Raw genomic sequence first — 22,857 nt, forward strand, 5'->3', positions numbered from 1 at the left:
CCCAATGCTGGAGGACCTCCTGCTTTACCCCTGGCTCAGATAAACTCCTCTCTGACACAAACACACACGCATACTGAATTCACATCTTGCCATACAAATGTGATACAGTAACCAACTTTCTTTCTTTCAGAAAGAAAGAAAATTGGGAGATTCAAAAATTTCCTCACAGTAATGTTTGCATCAGTCTATCAGACGAATCCCCTCCAAGTCCAATATTTACATCAGTTACAGTGATAATGCTTGGTGTCTACTTTCAGCCACCGCAGTAGAATGCCAGGAATGAATCTCATTGAAATTGTAGTTGCATTTGCTATTTCATTTAATTGTCATGGATGATACACAGATAACCCAACAGCAAACAGAGGAAAACAATGGGCTTAAATACACAGAGGGATAAATGAGGGAATAAGACACAGGATGAGAGCACAGCTGCGAGAAATCACAAACAACAAGACCATGGGGAAGGAAAACTGAAAACACTAACATAGTCTAAGGAGCTTAGAAAGAAAACGTCTGGACTTCTTTAAGTTGCTTGAAGATGTTCAAGCAAAGTTTAAGTTCTTTTCATCCGAGAAGGTGAAACATCTTCAAGCAACTTCAAGTCCAGACGCTTTCTTTCCAAACTCCTTAGACTACGATGACCTAGATGACTGAGAACCTTCACAGACATGAAAACACTAACACAGCACACATGACTATCAAAGTAAAACAGCAAACAAGAGACTTTTACAAAGACACAGAGTTGACACAGAGACATGACTGACTGGGGAGAAATTGGGGAACATGGAAACAAGAGTGACTAGACATGACACGTGGGACACAGGGGCAAGGCAAAGTAACAGAAACCTAAAGCCTAAGAATATAACACAAGAAGAAAACAATAAAGAGAACCAAAAACATACATAAGAATAATCAATGAATATAAATGAACAAACACAAAACACTGGGTCACAGACTCACTACCATGACAGTTAAATGTACATAATAAATACTTTAAATCAGATGACAATGTAGCTGACACTGTGTTTATTATAATGTGTGTGGTCAACCACAAATCTTCATACTGTCATCCATAGATGAGGTCTTTATACAAATGATGAAAGATAATGAAAGAAACTGTTTAATTGATATGAAATGATTGAATTATAAGAAATATTATGGCTTTGTCTGCCAGTGTTTTTCTGTAAACTACTTTGAACTACTGGCAGTCAGTGAAGTCACTGAAAGGCAAGATTCTATGTTGTGTTGCCGTAGTTTCCAGAGTTTACTTATAAAGCTCACTTACAGAATTCAGTTAGAAAAGTCAAGCATTTGAAGGGTGCACATTTGAAGGAATATTAACTCAATCTTAGCTCATTACGGTTTACATTTTCGATTTTAAAGGGTCTCCGAAATTACAATGAAAAAGGAAACAAGAAAAATTGCCACTCCAGCCGATAAGAAAGATTCGGGAGATCAAGGTAAGTAAAATAATAAAATCAAATCCTGGTAAAATCCAAATCCTAGAAATGTTGACACTGTGTGAATCATTTTTGGAGCAATTGAATCATATGTTTAATTGAAAATAGCTTTAATACAAGATGTCTAATCAAAGAAAGGTTACCGGTCTTTTGGTAAAATAATGTAATAAGTTTATTCTTGGACTCAACAGTAAAAACAGACCAACAAGTGCCATCAAGATCTAAGACTTAGTAAACCTAGTATCAACTCGCACTGATCAGTTATTTTTTTCATCCCAAGATTAAACTTGTGATCATTTAAGCAAAAGCAATTTCAAATTCTTTGCCATCAAACTGCTTCCAGTCTTGATGTCGGGGACTCTTTTTCACCACTGTGTTGTTGTCGTTTATAGATTGTAAGAGCAGGACTGCTAAAAGAAAGGCCAGTCCTGAAAAGAAGACCCCAATGAAAAGGAGGAGGGTCGCTGAGCAGGCTGGTCCTTCCACCAGCTCAGATGTGGTCAAAGGAGTGAAGCGCAAGGTTGTGCAAGATGAAGAGGACACAACAAAGAGAGCAAAGAGGGCTAAACTTCTTGACCATATGAGCGGTGACAAGGAGCAAGCATCCTCCTCGTTGGACTCTGGTAAAGGTAGGCTAATTAGTTGAATAAGGGGGTAGATTAAGTGTGGTTGCTAGGTTTAAGATATTGGTGTTTAGTGTTTGTGTCTATCATCCAGTGAGCTGATATGCTTTTGGTGTTTTCCACATCTCCAGACTTGAACAACAAACAGGTGTGCGCAAAAAATGGCAAAAGAAAGGCCACGGGAGACGACAGAGAGTCACCCAAGAAAAAAAAAAGGAATGTGGACCAGGACAAAAAATCAGTGGCAGACCAAAAACGTAAGTAGCAAGCAGCTTGGGTTTTATATTCAGGGGAAGGGCAAAAGGAACATTTAGGCTACAGAGGAGAGTAATTTGTGTCACAGCTGTAATAAAACAAGATTTGCTGTTTTGTCTGTTCAGGTGAATTCCAAGCCAGATATGTGGAGGAGCACCAGCTCGGAGAAGGAGGCTGCGGAGCAGTGTTTTCTGGCTACCGGATAGAAGATCGTTTTCCAGTAAGTGTTCAGATGATGGTAGTAAGACAGGCAGTAACGCAGATAATGGATAATATCGTAAACTGAGACGTCTGCTGTGTTTCCACCTTTCATTATGTCATACTGAGGAAATGCTCACCAATGCTCTGTGTCTTCTAGGTTGCCATCAAACACATTCCCAAAAATAAAGTCTACTGCAAAGTGGCGGTAAGCGTCCAACACTTGAATTAGTTTTACATTACTGGATTGAATGCGGCGTTCCTCATCATCCACTTTGTTGTAATATTTCAGGATGAAAGCGGGAAGATGCTCTCGGTGGAAGTGGCCATTATGGTTAAACTTGCAGGTGAAGCAGAAGGGTCAGTGGGAATATCAGCACCTGTGTCCTTGCTGGAGTGGTTCGACCTTGGCACAGAGCTGATCCTGGTGCTGGAGAGACCTGTCCCCGCTGTGGACCTGCAAAAATACAAAGCAGAATATGGAAGAACCTTACCAGAGGACAAGGCCAAGGTAGGTTGACTGGGAGAGCCTTAGACTGTACAGCATTCAATCAAGGCAGAAAAGCATTAACTCATTATTGTGTTTTTCATCTTTTCCAGGTCATTCTGAAGCAACTAGTTGATGCTGTAAAGGAACTTGAGGATAAACACATCTTTCATCGGGACATCAAGGGAGAAAACATTCTGATTGAGACCGGCTCCGATGTGCCTCGAGTTCGCATCATTGACTTTGGACTGAGCTGCTTTGTTAAACAGCGATCTCTGTATCGCGTCTTCTATGGTAACATATTCTGCTCCTGCTTTTCACAGATGTAGCAATTTGTGTCTTTTGTTTTAGAAGAAATTGTAATTGTGTCTGTTTGTTAGGCACTCCTCTTCACACCCCTCCCGAGTGGTACAGGAGGAGCTGCTACAGGTGTGGACCCACCACGGTGTGGCAAATGGGAGTGGTGTTGTATGAAGCGCTTCATGCACGGCACTTTAGTACCGAGAGGTTCCTCGCAAAGAAACTGAGCATCAAAAAGCGTCTGTCCACAGGTAAGAAAACTTCACACTTCCAGATTCACTGATGCCTTGGATCACTAGAACTATCATCTTCATCTTTTTGATCTTTTCTTTCTTTCAAGAATGCCAGAATTTCTTGGAGGCATGTTTAACTATAGCCCCGGAGAAGCGCCCAACACTGGAGGAGCTCCAGCTTCACCCCTGGCTAAGATAGCACACACAAACACACAATTCACACCTTATCATATAAGTGTGATACATTGTGGTAACCTCCTTTCTTTTTTCTGTTGGACAGGAATGGGTCAATCTTAAAAAATAAATAAATAAAAAGTTAGCTTTTTCGGACTTCCTGTAACCCCCCCAGCCATCCCAGGAAAGGGGATCTCTCTTTGAATGGGCTTTCCCGAGGTTTCTTCCCATCGATCTGGCCCCCTGGGGAGTTTTTCCTCGTCTTCATAGAGAGCTTGGGCTGGGTCAGGAGCTCCATCAAAACTGTCTTTATTTGATGACATTAAAGTCATCAAATAAAGATGTGTTTTACTTAAAGTAAAATTGGATCAAAATAAAACTTGTTTAATTCATCTTTGCTGAGGATTCTCCTTCATTACTATTTTGTTTTGTTTTGTTTTTTTTACCCATGGTGCATTTTGACAAATAAGAAAACTGAATCAGGTTAAAGTGTGCACAAAGACAGTCACACTGCAAATGATCTGAAGACTTGCATCTGTTGCTCTAACCCCCAACTAGTTTAGACAGATTTCCAGGTTCTACCAGAGGTTTTTTCCTTCAAGAAGGGAGTTTTTCCTTCCCACTGTTGCTGAGTGTTTGCTCATAGTGGGTTGTAAAAGCATAAAAGTTAATAAGAGGCATTCATAGCAGAGTTATCACAGAGGGAACTATATAGCTTAAATGTACAATTTCTACAGGACGAATTATAACTTCATTATGTATAAAAGCTTCTGTGGATAATTACTCCTATTTGTAACTTTACACAAGAGAAAGTTTGGTGTCACACTATTTATAACAGGTTGGGTTTTGTCCTCTGAGTTGAGCCTTTGGTTGCAGTTTATTGAAGAATTTCCTCTAAAGTAGCTGTTGATAAAGATTTAAAGTCCTGTTTATATACAGAAATATGCTTTAGTTCATGTTTTTTACATGTCTGCCTCAGTGGATCAGTAGAAGATCTGGCACAGGAAACTAGATGATGAAAAAAGGGTACGAATACACATATATATCTATATCTATATAGATACAGATATATAAACACACACACACACAGGTTGCAACGTAGTATTTTCATTTTTTCTTAGCATTTCTTTAACGCCTTGGTGCAAAAGAATACCTTCATCTGTGTGTTGGAAAAAAGAACTACAAATTTGGAAAGGAATTTATTCATGTTCTTACTCATAGATGGAGTACATGGTTTAAAAAACACTGAGGAAACAGATATGAGGCGGCTGTATTAACATAAAAACATTAATACAGTTAAAAATGAATAAAAAGTTGCACGCTTAAACTTATTTCTCTACAGTTTGTACAATTAATCCATGTAACAATAGGTTCTCCCTTAATATAGTAGTTATTAAAATATCTTTACATAAAAATAAATTTTTAAGTACTCTCCAGTGGAAGTCTGTTGTGGCTTATGTTTCTAAATGACACAACCATAAAGCAGCCCACAGAATATACAAATATGTCTTTGATAAGTGAATGTTGGCTCCCACAATGGCCTGTTAAGTTATTGCAAAAATAATTTACTGCATAATATGTCAGATTAGAACATGTTATGAGCACAAAACTGAAGGGGAAACAATAAAAACAAAAATGAAAAAACAAATACTAAATTAAGTTAAAGGATATTTCTTACTATACTATATAATTGTATAATGTTGCGTTTGATTGCAAAAGAAAACCCACCAAGAAAAAAAGAAAGAAAGAAAAAGAGAGAATAGTTTAATATATTCAAAACACATTCTTTTCTTTTATTTAAGCTGTAGCGAGATTCAGATGGACAAAAGAGAAAGAAAATTATTACAGATTTGTTTTATTAATCATGAATAAACTTTATTATACACAACTCTAAATTTCAGTTGGTCTTAGTCAGATGTGTTTTTAATTAAATCCTGCAACACTGTGCTCGCTGCCATCACTTTATATCTTAGTGTGCAATTCAAATATATACTTATTACAATATTTTCCCCCTTAACTCTCAACTCGCGTTTTTAAAATGTCTGTGATCATATTTGTCCGTTGACTTCTGTCTGGGCCTCGAACGATTCATCAGACAGGTTGGCAGCCTCCAACTGATGCTCCAGACTTTCATCATCGCCTCTATTCTGATCAACTCTTATCTTAAACTTAGTGATGAACTCATTACTGGCCAGCGCGTCCTCCTTTTTAGGGCATGTGGGCTTTGATAACAGCCGGCTTTCCAGTCGCTCTGCAAAGAAAATTCACAAAACATTTCTTATTTGGTAAGCTTGTTAACAAATTTTAGTTCAGTTTTGCTGAAAGTTATAGCATGCATCAAGTAAGAAGCAATTGGTTTTTAAAAAGCATATACATTCCCCAAAACATTTTTATTATGTGCATTTTGGAGAATAAAAGATTGTACACAATTTCCCTTTTTAAAGTAAAAAGATTATTAAGTCTAATTCTTACTTATTCAGTAGATTAAAGTATTGAAACATCATTATTCATAAAATATGCACATTACAAAATTAAAGTTATTCAAAAACTACTCAAGTACTTACTCCAATACTCACATTATTCAAGTAAATTTAATTTTTGCCAATGTAATGTCACATAAAATCTTAATCTGAATAAGGGATTTGAACCCCACTGTCACGGCCAGGGGATCAGCAGGCCGCTGACTAGTAGTGTTCTCTCTCTCTCTCTCGCCAGGGCGGAACTCATGGTGGGTTCACGCCCTCGGCCCACGCCCCTCTGAGGAGGAAACACCTGGGCCTCATCAGTGCAGCCAGCATTTAAGCCAGGGAGTGGCTTCTACTCATCACTGGATCGTTGTGTGTGACTCGCGTCAGTGCAGCCCGGCTCTGAGCAAGTTCTCTTTTGCTTCCCTGTGCAAAACCTCTAACGTGTGTTTCCTTCTGTACATAGATCCCCTGGACCCGACTCTGCATCCCCCGAGCGGTGTTTGGAGAGAGAGTCAGAAGAGGAGCAAGTGTCTTTTCCCTACCTGGATTTCCCCAGAGCCTTTTCCCTGTCACCGCTTTGTATATAGCACTATCCCCTGCACTGTTTGTATATACACCTGGTGGAACTGTAATAAATACAGACTGTGCCTCTGAGTCCTGCGTGTGAGTCCTCAAGCGAACCGTGACACCCACACAGATGAGAGCTTAGCAGTGAAGCTCTCTCTTAAAATTTGAGTTATAAAGTCAGAAGTTATCACTGACAGAGATCCATGTTCTTTTAACATAAGAAAGAATATTTGCTGAAATTGACATTAATCCAAGCCCTTAAAACGCCATTTTGGATTAAGCATTTCCTTTTAGAAAAGTCTTCAATGAGCAGGAAGCTCCAGTACTGAAAAAAGAAGCCAACATCAACTGCTAAACGTGCTAAAAGTAAGTAAGTCCCCGTAGACTCCTATGATCAAAACACATACAGTATAAAAGTTATAGGTTACAGATCTGAAAAGTAAAACAAATGTCAAAGTGCAAAAAGACTTATGGTCCCATAGAAGTCTATTCCATTTGCCTGGAATTAGGTGAACACCTTTGTGACAAATTTAATGGCTCAGTCATTTGTTTCATGTCATATTTAATAAAAGACTGACATGGTGGCATGTGGAATTGTCCATTTTGCACATATTTGGTCATTCTAAGCGTCAGAAGGGGAAAGATCATTCTGGGAATGCCTACTGGCGAAGGATGTGTGACTGACAAGTCCAGTGTGTGAAGTTTAACTACAGTCTAAGGAGCTTGGAAAGAAAAGCATCTGGACTTCTTTAAGTTTCTTGAAGATGTTTCACTTCTCATCTGAGAAGCTTCTTCAGTTCAGAATTTCTTCAGAGAACTGAAGAAGCTTCTTGAATGAGAGGTGAAATGCTCCTTTTCCTTCACCTGCATCTCAGCCTGCATGCTGTCTTTTATCTATGCACACACACACACACAGCTACATAAACAGATGCACCAACAGAGCGGTATAAACTGACCTATTCCTGAATTACCTTTTCCTGGACTGTCATAACCATTTTTCCAAATCATTAAAGACTAGGTGTGAATTTTATAATGACAGTCAACATTTTGCTGGAGTTCTCAAAGATCAAAGTCAAGGAGAAAAGACTCTGTACATAATTGGTGTCAAGTGGAAAACTTTTTTTTTTACCATCACAGCCTCTTTCAGCTGTCTTTCCAGTTCCAGCTGCACCTCCCTCTGCTTCCTCCGCTCTCTCGCCTCTGCCTCCCTTCGGCGAGTTTCCAGTTCCCGTGCATGCTGTGAAACAGATGAAAGAGACATTGTTTGCTTTGTGTTTTCACCTCTATCCAGCAGGTGACACTAGGCCATCAGCTTCGAGGTTCAACGTATTGTGCTTTCAGCGGTGCTCTTCTTGATAACTTGGTTGAAGTAAGTGGGTATTTGAGTTCATGTTGCTTTCCTTACAGCTGTAAGTAATCTGCTCATTCCGCTTTTGATCTTTGGCACCAACAAGTGATTTTTTCCCAGAGAAGTGCTGCTCACAGGAGATTTCCTCCATTTCAGACCATTTTCTATAAACCGGTTAGATGGTTGTACAGTTTCTGAAATACTCAGACAAGCCTGTCCGACACAAACAACAATGCATGTTCAAAGTCATTTAAATCCCCTTTGACCTTCAGCAGGTCATCTTATTAATGTATACATGCCTAAATGCACTGAGCTGCTGCTATGTGATAGGCTGATTAGGTATTTGACCTAATGAGCAGCTCAACAGGTGTATCTAACAAAAATTTGGCCAGTGAGTGTACAGTGGGGCAAAAAAGTATTTAGTTAGCCACCGATTGTGCAAGTTCCCCCACTTAACATAAGAGTTATGAGTTATAAGATGCAGGTCGATGTGTAAAAATAACTCAGTTGTTTGGTGGTGGCTATGGCAGGGCTTCCACAGAGGCCAGCAGGTGGATGAGGGAAGGGGAAGCAGGAGGAGAGCCCCGAGGCGGCCACCAGTCCGAGTGTCAGGTGAACTGAACTTCAGGTAAGAAGTTATGACCTGCAGTCTATCTGGGTCAGATATAAACCAAGTTTAGGTGGAGTTTATTTTCGTTGTGCTGACTTTTTACAGTCAGTTACAATACCTCATACTGTGTGAGCTAGCATGACAAGTTTATACAGATGTTCGGTTGCTATGATGTTACTGATAGTGAACTTTATTTTATTCATAAGGTTAGTTAGTAGAGTTGCCAACAGCTCCTTAAAAAATGGAATGGTCCCTCATTCAGAGAAAATATTACGCGTTTGGTATTGAGCTGAGAAGAGACGCAGTTTGTCCCGGACTTCAGCTAGGATGGAAAAAGACACAAAACTGGAGTTATTCTGTCTTTACGCTGCACAGCTGCCTCTTCTCCTCTCATTATCTCTCCTCTCTCTCCTGTTGCTACTTCAATCATGAAACTGATCAATGATCAGCTGATCGTCTCTCTTGTTTGTTTATCACCCACTTTGAGCCAGAAAGAGGAAACCAGCAGATGTCGCGCTAAACAGCAGCAGCACGTTTAAGCTTGATCAGCTGTTGTTAGAATTTATTTAGTTAGAATGTTTGCTGGAGCCACAGCTGTAAAGCTGTAAAGCTGCTGGTCATGATGTCGGTTTGGATATGTGGTGAGAGGGAAACATGAAGATGAAACCAGGAGATGTCCTTACTGAATCATCAGAGCTGAACAGGTGATGGAGAAACAGGTTTACCTTTTAGGTGACAGGAATGAGTTGAAGTTATGAACTGTTTCTGAGAGATAAATAACACCAGGATCCTTTTTTTATGTAGCTGACAGCTGGTAACTGTGCAGGGGCGGGTCTAGCAAAGTGTTGCCAGGGGGCCAGGTAGGGCATTAACAGGGAAAGGTGGGCACAAAGAAATACTTTTCTTTTTTATTCTCATTTAAAATATCTAGCTTTTATTAAATAATTATCTGAATCTTGTGAAGAAAGTTTTTATCTGACGTAAAATGTATGGAAATCATACATATACCAAAAAGACTGTACATCACTGTCACAACAGCATTTGTTTTCATTCAAAGGCTTTATGGCTTTAATACCTGGTGGGCCAATCTGTAGTGAAAATGCCCAATTTTTTGTCCCAGTCCAGCCCTGCAGGTTAATACTGGCAGTGTCACCATGCCAGCTGACTGCATTTCATCATCAGCCAGTGTTGTTCTCAATATTACCAAAGTAAGGCAGCATATAAAGTATTTACTTGCTTTCAGGTTTTATTCAAATGTTAGTCTTTTCAGTTGTTTCTCCACTTTTTTCCTGTTTCAAAATCAAACACCAGTTTGTGAGAAGATTATCTTCTTTTTTTTTTTTAACAGGCATTGGTTTTGCATTGGAATTGGCTAATTTGCCAATTGTATGTTAAAAATGTTCGTATTTTAATATTCAAAAATGTTTTTGCCCAAAACACATGTGCACTACATGTCAGTAAAAATACTATGCAAATATTGATGTCCTTGAATGCTGAATAAACACTGACTGATTGTATCTCTTGTACTTAATCAACACAGTATCTAAACACTTTGCACCGTAGTGGTTAAAATCTCATTCTAATAAGGTTACGGTTATTAGGTTTACAGGGTTATTGAATTATGGTGAACGGTTGGTAGAATTGTTTTTAACATTATCTGCCAATTACATCTGCCACCCTTCTCCAAATCTGTGCCCCTACCTGGCCCCCCCAACAAAAATTTTCTAGACACGCCACTGCATCCTGGTGCATATATATTGTGCATGCGTGTTCCTTTAGGAAACAGGAAGATTGGTAGGAGAAAGAAACGTATTAATCTTGTTTGTTAGGATCATAGCCATAAATGGAGGACTCTTATAAAGTCCATGGATTTTCATTCACACATATTACATGAGGTATCTACTCTTTACACACTAAGGATCCACACTACCAGGGCTACGGCACACAGCTGTTTTATAAATCATCAAAACCAATACTATCCTAAGATTTATTATATACAAAAATGATCTGTTCCAAAATGTTTTCATGTAATCCTGAAAACAGAAAAACAATCTTCTGCACTATTAACCATCCACAAATGGAAACAACAGACAATACAGGTGATTTTAGCTAAAAAGCCAAGAAAAAATTGTGTGGTGTTTTTTTTTTTCAAACGATGTAATTTACAGCCACAGAGGACAGAAAGCTGCAGTATGTAGAGAAAGAGAAGAGTTAAACCTATAATCAACATGAGTCCTTGTAGATGGCAGCCTCCGGTTTTTAAAGACTTCTATTGGTCTCTAGTGGACAACAGAGGTAACTGCAGGATTGGAGCCAGAATAGTGTAACTGCAGTTGAAAACGACATATTTTTTTGATTTCCCATAGAAAGTGTGTGTCCAGCCACGTGTCAGTCCAAGTGGCAGGATTTAGTAATTGTGGTAATAGTTAAATGTAAGTCATTCACAAATATTAAGTCGCAAGATTTCAGTCTGACTAACCTTGGAAGATTACACGAAGACAATGTCCAGATATGCAGACGCACGCATATATCTAGCGTATAAGAAATTTCTTTGCACAAACTGTTGAGTCAAATGCCATTTGTTTTTCACAGCTTCAGGGGGTGCACCGTTCCTAGAAATACTGCAATACCAGGTCGATGCGTGGAGTGGACGGAGCAAGCCCCTATTCCATCTCCCTGCTCCAAAAATCAATTTAATATATGGTCCCCGGGTAGGGGACGTATCAGATATTAAACTGATAAGAACAGATTTTTTTTTTTTTTTTTTAAGAACAGATTTTTTCCTTTTTTATTTTTACTTACAACACCATCTTACATTTCCATTTGCTCAACATTCCATTGAATACTTTTCATATTTCACAAAAACATCTTTTACATCATTCATAATAATCCTTCCACCTGTCCTTAATCGTGTCTATTCCCCATCTTTGTAATTCATGCCGATATATCCCCTCAAATTCCCTCTCTATATCCTTTATTGTTCCCATCTCTTTCCATTCATACCCCCCCCTATACTTTTGTTTCCACATAACACTCCGACCCCAGTCCCGTGTACCCCCCCTATACTCCAAGCCGATTCACCTCCTCTCCATTCCTCCGTAAAAAGGTCAATATCCCCCTCATCCTTTAGATGTACTTCTTGCAGTAGGCAAACATCAAAATTATAATGTAACAAAAATTCATAAACCATTTTCCTCTTTCGGGCGTTTTTAAGCCCCCTTACATTTAAAGTAATTATTCGGAATTTTCCCATATCTTAACAACAAAACTAAATCATTACCAAACAAAAACATGGGAATACGTTTATAATTAAAGTCCGGAGGAAAAAATTAAATAACTGCATTAAGTAACCTAAAAAATCTTCTTTTATTCCGAAATCCCCATTTTTAACTCTCCATATTAACTTGCGCCAACAAGTTTTTTATAAAGGAATCTTCCGACTTTTCTTCACTTTCGGCCTCTTCCCCCGTATCCCCATCACTAGTTAAGTCACTTAAAGGCGTGTGCATACATTCAGTCTGTGTACCTCTCAGAACATGTCCCTCCACATTTTCCACCTCCTCGGTCCGTTCCTCTCTGTCCTCTCTACTTTTCATTTTAGTCTCTTCTGAAGAAGCGCCCGAGCTCACCTTTCTTCGCCTCTTAGCTGATTTTCTCCGAGGCTTCGCTACTACTTCCCACACCTGTCCGTCCTCCCCTTGTTTCTCTCTCTCGGCATCCAGTTCGCGTGGATTTCCTCCCTCCTCCTTTCTCTGCTCTGCTCCACCTTCCTTGCTCCCATCTCTCTCCTCATTAGTCTGATCTTCGGCAGCCGTTGGCGCCTCCTGTGCTCTCCTTTCAGTATCAGTTTCTGTGTCCGTTTTTCTATGATATCCGTCTTTAGTTCCAGATTTTGCCGCTTCAGAATATGACCTTGGCCTAGTACAGTCTCTTGCCATGTGCGTCTCCGAATCACACAAGTGACATTTTCTAGGCTCCTTGCAGTCTTTTGTTATATGGCCTATCTTTCCGCAACTCCTGCACCTCATTTGTTCGCATCTGTCCGCATTGTGTCCGGTGCTACCACATTTTCTGCACGCTTGGGGCTGCCCGGCATACACTAGGAAGCCCCTATCCGCTCCAATAGAGAACACCGCGGGCGGGTGGCAATACCCGTCTTCGGTGGCCATATCCACATTTAATTTGACTCGAAATTGTCTTTTTCCGGTCCATAGGCCTAAGCCATCCTTTATTTTCCGCACTCCTGGTAGTACTGTAACGTACCTTCCCAAGAAATACTTAATGGTCTCTTCAGAAACCCATGGGTTGTACATATGAACAGTTAGGATCCTATAATCATTTCTGTACATAGGGGTTACCATGTATTTTCTCAATTCTTCGTTTTCTTCTCCAATACACTTCCTTCTCACCTCCTCCGCGCATTCTCCCGTGCAAAAGGTTACATCGTAATGTTTACTTGCCGTGCTCTGCTGAAGGCAGTAGATTTCCTCAGGCTGTATCTTTAAAGCCTCGTATAGGATCCTCCGTCCAAAGTTAATTCTGTCATGGATTTCCTCATCTTTCTCCATCAGCTCGAATCTCAAAGTATTTCTTGTACCTTGCATCCATGCATTCCTCTCATGGAAGTTGGCCGATGATGCCGCCATCCTGCATTGCTTCTCGCCTTATCACTGATAAGAACAGATTTTTTTTTTTTCCTTTTTTATTTTTACTTACAACACCATCTTACATTTCCATTTGCTCAACATTCCATTGAATACTTTTCATATTTCACAAAAACATCTTTTACATCATTCATAATAATCCTTCCACCTGTCCTTAATCGTGTCTATTCCCCATCTTTGTAATTCATGCCGATATATCCCCTCAAATTCCCTCTCTATATCCTTTATTGTTCCCATCTCTTTCCATTCATACCCCCCCCCCCCCTTATATACCCCTGTCTTGCCCTCCATATCTTAAGTTTTGTAATTGATAACAACATACAACGTATTTTATTTTCCTCCTTCTTTTTATCCTTAGGCCTAAGATAAGTTATTTCCTCATATGTCAAAGCCTCTAGTCCCTTATACCTCCTCTTCATTCCAGCCCATACCTTTTTTGCATATTTGCACCCCCATAGGACGTGTTCAATCGTTTCTTCCTCTGTGCAATTATCCCTCGGACATTCTTTTAACTTCCCCAAATTATGTGCATACATCGTAGTCCTTACAGGTAATTTCCTATGTAGGTGCATCCAATTAAAATCTTTCAAAACATTCTTATAACTCTTATCCTGTGCGTATTCCCAAACTTCCGAACTCACTATCCCCTGGTTGTAGTTAGCATTCCTCACCAGTTTTTTATACAGAAGTTTATGATTTTGTATTGTATCCACCTCCCTGCACTCTATATGTCTCTTTCCCCACTTAACCATCCTCTGAAAGTATTCTGGTCTTGTCTCTGCCTTCGGCCCCTGATTTTCCCACCCAATTAAAAACCGGTATGGAATAGCTAACCAGAACCATAACAATATCTGACATTTATGAATATATGGCTTCTTTAACAGCGTACACACATTTGCATAAAAAATCGTATCTAACTTTAACGGAATGTTCGGTACCCCTTTTCCCCCATCGGCAACCTCCTGATACATTTGTACTCTCTTTACGTACTCGTAACCTCCCCATATAAAGTTAAATATTCCCCTCATTATTTGTGCTCTAAATACTTGTGGCATCGGGAACACATAGGGGACGTATCAGATATTAAACTGATAAGAACAGATTTTTTTCTTTTGGAAAAATTTTTATTGATACTCAGACATATAACAACATCATCATCATCTCATTTATTTTCATAAGCCCACCCCATTTAAAAGGATTACTTCTTTATTATCTCCCATCCCCTTTTAAAATACAACAGGAAAACAAATATTTAAATGTTTTTTCCTTTTTTTTTTTTTTTTTTTTTTTCATAGAGAATTTAAATTATTTAAAAAAAACCATCCCATCCCTTCACAAGCTTCCGGTGCTCAGAGGGGACTCTCCCCAACTTGCTCCTTCCACACCGACCTCTCCCGGAGAGCCAGGCTGTTGCTGCTTAGACCTTTCTATGTGCGAACCCGGCTCCTCCATCCGAATGGGCACAGAGGCGATTCTTCTTTGCGGCTGCTCTCTCAACTTAGTATTTCTGGCACAGATCTCTTTTACTGTTGCCATTCGGAGAGCAGCCACGGGGGGGATCTGCGTGTGCTTGCTCACCAACAAGTTTCTGGAGGTCCAAATGGCGTCTTTTATAGCAGCAAGGGCGAGCCACTGCTTTTCAAAGCCTTTTCTTTGCGTTTTCACTCCTTGGCTCACCCCATAGAGGATTAGGTTTGCTGTCAGGACCTCCCTTGCTGGTAAGTACGGGAAATTTAAGGAGCCGGCCATGTCCCACAGGTCTATAGCAGCACTGCACTCCCAGAGTAGGTGCCTCACCGTCTCAGGCGCGCCACAACCCGGTCGGGGACACATTTCTGTTGTCGACATTCCTCTGGAGTGCATGACAGCCCTGACTGGGAGAATCTCATGAGCCACCATCCAGGACACATCCTGGAGCCTGTTAGAAAGGACGGGATGGTTTGTCAGACGCCACACTTCTATGGCCTCTCCAATAGGGAGGCCTCTGACTGGGACCACCTCTCCCCTCTCCTGCACAACTGAAATGAGAGAATGATGTTTTGTTAAAATGTCCAAACTCTGATCTTCCAATTTAAAGGAGGTTAAAAAGGATTTCAGCTCTACATAGGCTTCAGGAACATCAAAGGAGACGGGGACTCTAAGATCTACTGGCAGGATTTTCTTTTGTCTTAGGTAGCTACCTAACCAAAATCTAACCCATGCCTGTGTCAGAGGATTACTATTAGGACTCGTAGCCTGTCTCATATGGCTACTTGTATAGAGGCTTCCCATGAATAAATACAGATCTGGGACTCCTTTGCCACCATCTTCCTTTAATTTCTTCATTATCCCTCTTTTAAGTCTCTCCCATTTGGAGTCCCATAGAAAGTAAAAGATGGCTCGTTCTAGTTTTAACAATACGTCCTTTGGTGGCAAAAAGACTGCGCTGACTAAAAGAAGCAAGGGTAAAATCACTGCCTTAATTACTAAAACCTTCCCTCCAAGAGTCAGCTTTCTCAGTCTCCATAGGCCTAATCGTTGATTCACTTTTCCTATCATTCCCGGCCAATTTGCCTTTCCTCCACCATCCTTATCAAATCTAACCCCTAAAATTTTTTGGTCGGTTTGTGTCACATTTATTCCAAGTCCAGTCAATTCTATAGTCTCCCATGGCCCGTAGAATTGTACCTGAGTCTTGCCCCTGTTGAGTCTAGAGGCCGAAGCCCTTCCGAACCAGTCCGTAACTTCAAAAGTCCTTCTCATCGAGGATATGTCTGTACACAGGATGCTAATATCATCCATGTACAGTACACACTTTGCCACCTGCCCCCCACTCCCAGGTATGTTCATCCCGTTTATACTCTTATCTTTCCTCAAAATTTGTGCCAGGGGTTCAATACAAATAACATATAAAAGAGCGGACAGGGGACATCCCTGTCGTAAACCACAGTTCACCTGAACTGCATTCGTCAGGGTCCCATTCATGACAAATCTGCTCTTTATATCTGTGTACAACAACTTTACCCAGGATATAAGCCTTTCTGGGAAACCCATCTTCTGCAAAACTTTAAAAAGGTACCGGTGAGATATTCTATCGAAGGCTTTTTCAAAGTCTAAATTCAAAAGAATCAGTCGCTTGTTTCTCTTTCGAGCAAAACAAATCGTGTCTCTAATCAACACCAGACTATCCGTGATCTTCCTGCCCTTTACAGTACATGCTTGGTCTTGGTGGATTATCTGGTCCAAAACCGGTCTTGTCCTTTCTGCTAGAAGCTTGCTGAATAATTTACAGTCACAGTTTAAAAGCGTAATCGGTCTCCAATTTTCCAAGAGAGTTTTATCCTTCCCTTTATGAACGAGTGTGACTAAACCCATTCTAAAACTTTCAGGCAGCTTATCTAATTCACTAAAATCTGTAAAAATTGAAAGTAAATCAGTAGCTAAAATATCCCAAAATGTCAGATAAAACTCAATCGGCAGGCCATCTAAACCAGGGGATTTTCCAGTTTTAAAACTCTTAAGACACTGACCTAACTCGGCTGTAGTAAAAGGTTGACTTAACATATCACTAGACTCAACAATCTTATCAATATATTCCAGGGTTTGCTCAATGACTCTTTCCTCCACATTTTTCTCCCCATACAGGTTTTCATAATATTCTTCAATCACTTTTATTATACCTTCAGTACTCACTACTTTTTCTCCAGCTCTGTTTCTTAGCTGAGAGACAGAGCCAGGTTTGTTCATAATTTTTTTGAAAAAGTATCTCGTACATTTTTCTCCCTCCTCTCTCGCTCTCTCTCTACTCCTTAGTATGACTCCCATACTTTTATCATTTGCTATTTTCTGCATTTCTTTTTTAACCTCTCTAATTTCTTCGTAGAAGTGTAAACCCCACCTATTTAAGAGATGGTACCTCTGTAACCTTTTCTGTAGTCCTCTCATACACCTGTCTTTTGCGGCCTTCTTTCTCTTTCCTGCTTGTTTAAAAAAGGACCGAGTCCTACACTTCACCATTTCCCACCATGAGACACGTGTTGCATAGAAATCCTGGAGAGTCTGCCATTCAGTATACCTCTCCTTATACTGTCTGAGCAGATCCTGATCCTCCAGTAGGGAGCAGTTTAACCTCCACACTCCCCTCCCCATTGTTATATCTAGTTCAAGGGAAATTTTAACAGTTAACATCAGATGGTCAGAAAAAAAGACGGGCATCAAAGTGGCCTCTACTGGTGAAAAGTCTCTAACAAAGATATAATCAATTCTAGAGGCCCTGTCACCGTTTCCACTATACCAAGTAAAACCCTCCTCCATTGGATGAACCGTTGGAAAACAATCTATCAATTTAAAGTCTCTGACTAAACCTTGTAGTAAAAGTGACGTCTTATCAATCTTCACATCTTGTGTGGCTCTTCTTCTATCTTTCCTGTTTAAAATACAGTTAAAATCCCCTCCAAACACTAAAGGCGCTTTTCCCAACAAGTGGGGTTGCAAAGCCTCTAAAAGATCATATCTTTCGTGTTTGTCATTTGGGCCATAAATGTTCAAGAGCTTAAATTCCTTTTCCATATAAATAAGGTTAACAACAAGTGCTCTTCCATCACTTACTACAGTACTTCCCTTCACCGACACCAGAGGGTTTTTCACCAATATGGCTACTCCATCATTTTTATTTTCATTTGATCCACTCCAGATGGACATTTGTGGCCACATATCCTGCCACTGACCATATGCTTTTAGGAAAGGTATAGCACATTCCTGTATTAAAATAACATCTGATGTTACACTATTCAAGAAGGATAGAACACTTTGGGCTCTTACTTTAGACCTAACACTCCTGACATTTATGGATGAGAAGGTCAGAGCCATGAAGATTAATACAGAACACAAGCTAGTCATTATGAAACTAAGGAAAGATTGTTCTCTTCAAAGGCTCAACCCAAACTTTGGGGGGGCATACCATCAATTTATTTCTTGTGAGTGTAACTCTTCCTTCACCTCTCCGGGTTCCGAAGGGGGGACCGCCACTCTATTCCCTTTTCGTACTCTAGGTGACGGCCTTTGTCGCAGAGCTGCATTTACCATCCGCTCCTTTGGCGTTGACTGCAGAACTATGTTAAGGAAGGAAACCTCATTTGGTGAGTCAGAGGGGAAGACCCTGGAGTCCTCCCCTGAGGAACTCCCTGAAGGTGTTTCATGCCTCCCTCTCTTTCCTGAAACAATTGTCCCAGAAGACAGTTCTGCTGCAGTCCTCTTTGCCACCTGTGAATCAGGAAGGCCAGGGGGGACAGGGGGGGGCTGCCCTTGAGCATTTTCACTTTCACCACTTACTCCTTTCTGAACTCCACTCTCCTCCTGCCCTCTCTCCCCCTCCTCTGAGGGTTCTGGTTGGGCAGGTCTTCCATGCTCCTCCCCTTTTCCCTCCTCCTCCTGTTCCTCCCCTCCGTCTTCAGGTGCTGGGAACTGATTTAAAATATCTGTCCCAGCTGCATCAATCAAGACATCCTCGTTTACCATTGCAATCAGGTTTCCCTCATTAATCTGGTTTCCTTTTTTAAGTTTATTTGCAAAGGACCGCGGACAGTCCCTAAAGAGGTGACCTTCCCCTCCACACAAGTTACACTTACGGTCATTTTTACAATCAGCATACGTATGCCCTTTCTCTTTACATTTCCCACAGATGATTTCCTCGCATGCCTCTATCAAATGCCCATGCTCCCCACACCTCCGGCAGAGCTTTGGTTGGCCCTGGTAATGGATATAGCCTCTATTATCTCCCAAAACTATCATGGACGGGAGATGTTTTAAACCCCGGAACCCTTGGGGATCTTCCCATTGCTGTATTGGTACTTTCCATACACAATTCCATATTCCATCCACATCTCTCACCTTCCTCGGCTGACCCTTCACCGTACAATATCTCCCCAACCACACACAAATGTCTTGGGCATTCACCGTTTCATTAAACATTTTAACTATTACTGTTTTCATAGTATTGTCTGTCAGTTTCTCCACATTGAAAATTTCAAATTGTGGTCTCAAATTTTCGAATCTTCTCCAAAACTCTTCCAACAATTCGCTTGAGCTGAAACTTACATCAAAACCCCTGTTAAAAGGGAGGGTCAAAATGCAATTCAAGTCATTTGGTGAAAATCCCAACACCTGTTGAATCAATTTCCTGGAGAAATCCAGCCTGGACATCTTTGGCACTTCTCCAACCTTCTCAATTAAACTGAAGCGCACACAGTGGTGCCTCCGCATACTGGCATACCCAGCCATTGCGGAGGCACCAAAGGTTTAGAAAAAACACCTGCTACAAACACACAACAGAAGATTAAAAAGGAAACGTTTTCAATACAAACAAATAATTTCTATAAAAAACCACGTACCTTTGCGCTGCAATAAATAACCAAGGTTTCACCGCCCAGACACCCAAAGGAGAGGGTCGCAGTCCTAGACTAAGACCAAGAATCAAGTGTGAAATGATAAGAACAGATTTTTTTTTTTTTTTCTTTTTTTTTTTTACTTCTTTTATTTTCTTTCCACGACAGTTCAAAAAACTTTTTCCATTTCCATTACAAAGACATATTTACATTTCATTTCTTTCCCACATTCATTCATCGCAAACCAATCATTTTCATGTAACATATTCATATAACTTATTGCTTTTCATTGCTCCTTTTCCCTTTCTCCCTTCCTTACTCTTTACCTACCACCACTTTTCAGGTGCCTTCGCAGTAAAGAAGGAAGGGAAATCTTTCCATCTATCCTTGATCGTGTCTATTCCCCATTTTTGTAGTTCATGCCAGTATGTCTTTTCAAATTCCCTCTCTACAGCTTTAGTCGTACCTATTTCCCCCTCTTTATATCCTCCCGTTATACAACTCTGTCTTGCCTTCCACAATTTCATTTTTACAATTGTTAACAACATACAACGTATTTTGTATCTCTCTTTTTCTATGCTGTTAGCCCTGAAAAGGGTAATCTCTTCATAAGTCACCGTGCCCAAACCTTTATACTTCCCCTTTACCCTTTCCCATACCTTTTTTGCGTATTCGCATCCCCAAAGTACGTGTTCTATTGTTTCCTCTTCTACGCAGTTGTCCCTCGGACACTTTTTCTGTTTTCCCAAGTTATGTGCATACATGATGATCCTCACGGGTAACCTTTTGTGTAAATGCATCCAATTAAAATCCTTCAAAACATTTTTAAAGGTCTTATCCTGTGCACATTTCCACACTTCTGGACTCACCGGTACCTGGTTATAATTAGCTTTCCATACCATTTTCTTATATAAAAGTTTATGGTTTAGTACGGTATCCACCTCTTTACATTCAGCATGTTTCTTTCCCCATCCCAGCATCCTCTGAAAATATTTTGGTCTAGTTTCCGCCTTTGGTCCCTTATTTTCCCACCCTATCAAAAAACGGTATGGAATCGCTAACCAAAACCATAACAATATTTGACATTTATGGACATAGTTCTGTTTCAATAGCTTGCATACATTTGCATAAAACATTGTATCTAACTTCAAAGGGACATTTGGTACCCCTTTCCCACCATCTTCAATTTCTTGATACATTTGCGTTCTTTTGACATACTCATAACCCCCCCAAATAAATTTAAATATCGCTCTGGTTATTTGCGCTCTGTAGATCTGAGGCATCGAAAACACATAGGCCAGATGTAATAACTTCGGCACCACCTCACTCTTTATAATCAGAACCTTCCCCGTAATTGTTAATTTCCTTGCTTTCCAAAGGCCCAGCTTCTTTTCTACCGCACTTAACCTTTTTTTCCAATTGCTAAGCTCATCTCCTTCCTTATTTCCAAAGGTGATTCCTAAAATATTCATTGGGCCTTGACACAAAGTAAAATCACAGATATTATCTCTTCTACCCTCCCATGTCCCCAAATATTTATACATCGACTTCTCTTTATTTATCTTTGATCCAGTCGCTTTTTCATAAATATCTAAAATTTCTATCGCACCCTTTAAACTATCATCATCTGCCAGATATAATACTGTATCGTCCGCATACTGCGATATCTTTAAAACTTCCCCCCGCGGCATCGGAATCCCTTTTACTCTCTGGCTTTCCCTTATTGCGCAAGCCAAAGGTTCAACATACAGTACATAAAGAACAACAGATAATGGACATCCTTGCCTCAAACCCTTTGTTTGATACACTTTTTCTGTAAGGAATCCATTTACTTTTATTTTCAGACTTATGCCGTTGTATAAATTTTTTACCCATTTTTTAAATTTCTCTCCCAAGCCCATATACTGCATTACCCTCCACAAAAAATCATAATCTACCCTATCAAAGGCCTTTTGTTGATCTAGGCTCACACATAGTGCTGGCAAATTTCTATCTCTAACGTATGTGAGTATGTCTCTGTGTAGTTGCACGTTCCAAGACATTTGCCTCCCCCTGACCCCACACGTCTGATCCTTCTCCACTATTTGCATCATTACTCCCGCGAGTCTATTTGCCAATATCCTACTCAGGATCTTATAATCCACACATAGCATAGTTAACGGTCTATAATTATCAAGTTGTTGTGGGTTACCTTTCTTGAATAGAATAGAAACCACACCCGTCTTCATACTCTCTGTCATCTCCTTTCCCTCCATGATTTCCTTAAAAACTCCCAACAAATGTATCCCCACCATTCCCCAAAAAGTTTCGTAAAATTCCTTTGTTAATCCATCTATCCCTGGCACTTTGTTTGCCTTCATTCCTTTTAATACTTTATATGCCTCCCCTATTGTAACTTCCCCTTCTAAACTGTCGCTTTCTTCTCCCGTTAATCTCTTTTTTATTTTCTTTAAGAAAAAATCCCCTTTTTCTCCCTCTAATTTTTCTTTTCTAAACAAGACCTCATAATACTCCTTCGCCGTTTTAAGCATATTTTCCTTCCCTTCTATCATTTTCCCATCCTTCTCTAATTTTATTATAACTCCCTTTTTCTCCTTACTTTTCATCTTTTTAAAGAAAAAGGCCGAGCATTTCTCGTTCTCCTCATACTCCTCCTGCTTTATCTTATATGTTTCAGCCCTTGCCTTCCTTTCAAGTAGTTCTTCCTGCTTCAATCTTAAACTTTCCATAGTTAAATGGTTAAATAGTTAAATGTAAGTCATTCACAAATATTAAGTCGCAAGATTTCAGTCTGACTAACCTTGGAAGATTACACGAAGACAATGTCCAGATATTCAGACGCACACATATATCTAGCGTATAAGAAAATTCTTTGCACAAACTGTTGAGTCAAATGCCATTTGTTTTTCACAGCTTCAGGGGGTGCACCGTTCCTAGAAATACTGCAATACCAGGTCGATGCGTGGAGTGGACGGAGCAAGCCCCTCTTCCATCTCCCTGCTCCAAAAATCAATTTAATATATGGTCCCCGGGTAGGGGACGTATCAGATATTAAACTGATAAGAACAGATACTACACTTGATCTTAGCCAAAAGGCCGAGAAGCGAT

At 40.1% G+C, this 22,857-nt stretch overlaps 1 protein-coding gene, 1 non-coding gene and 1 pseudogene across 2 annotated transcripts; 1 reads left to right on the forward strand and 2 right to left on the reverse strand.

Annotated features, from left to right (window-relative positions):
- Positions 1-540: 540 nt before the first annotated feature.
- LOC147312645 (serine/threonine-protein kinase pim-1-like) lies at positions 541-5,377 on the forward strand. Its single transcript, XM_086264241.1, has 9 exons — positions 541-1,460; positions 1,853-2,089; positions 2,215-2,340; positions 2,464-2,558; positions 2,697-2,744; positions 2,829-3,047; positions 3,137-3,317; positions 3,404-3,574; positions 3,664-5,377. Exons 1-9 carry the CDS (start codon positions 1,400-1,402, stop codon positions 3,753-3,755), a joined length of 1,230 nt encoding a protein of 409 aa, XP_086120367.1. The 5' UTR covers positions 541-1,399; the 3' UTR covers positions 3,756-5,377.
- Positions 5,378-11,319: 5,942 nt separating this feature from the next.
- Positions 11,320-11,500, reverse strand: LOC147312646 (U2 spliceosomal RNA; annotated as a pseudogene).
- Positions 11,501-22,666: 11,166 nt separating this feature from the next.
- LOC147312647 (U2 spliceosomal RNA) lies at positions 22,667-22,857 on the reverse strand. The gene has a single exon (XR_015125244.1). It is a non-coding gene; the product is annotated as a U2 spliceosomal RNA (small nuclear RNA).

The sequence above is a fragment of the Aulonocara sp. 'chitande type north' Nkhata Bay genome, linkage group LG15 (assembly GCF_057382095.1).
Source record: "Aulonocara sp. 'chitande type north' Nkhata Bay isolate Kocher_YH1m ecotype deep benthic linkage group LG15, A_spYH_male_GT1.1, whole genome shotgun sequence".
In the NCBI taxonomy this organism is placed as follows: domain Eukaryota; kingdom Metazoa; phylum Chordata; class Actinopteri; order Cichliformes; family Cichlidae; genus Aulonocara; species Aulonocara sp. 'chitande type north' Nkhata Bay.

Excerpts from the sequence above, each read along its gene's own strand:
- LOC147312645 (XM_086264241.1), top strand. The coding sequence starts at position 1,400 with ATGAAAAAGGAAACAAGAAAAATTGCCACTCCAGCCGATAAGAAAGAT. Across the intron at positions 2,745-2,828 it reads AAGTCTACTGCAAAGTGGCG|GATGAAAGCGGGAAGATGCT; the intron begins GTAAGCGTCCAA and ends GTAATATTTCAG. Across the intron at positions 3,048-3,136 it reads TACCAGAGGACAAGGCCAAG|GTCATTCTGAAGCAACTAGT; the intron begins GTAGGTTGACTG and ends CATCTTTTCCAG.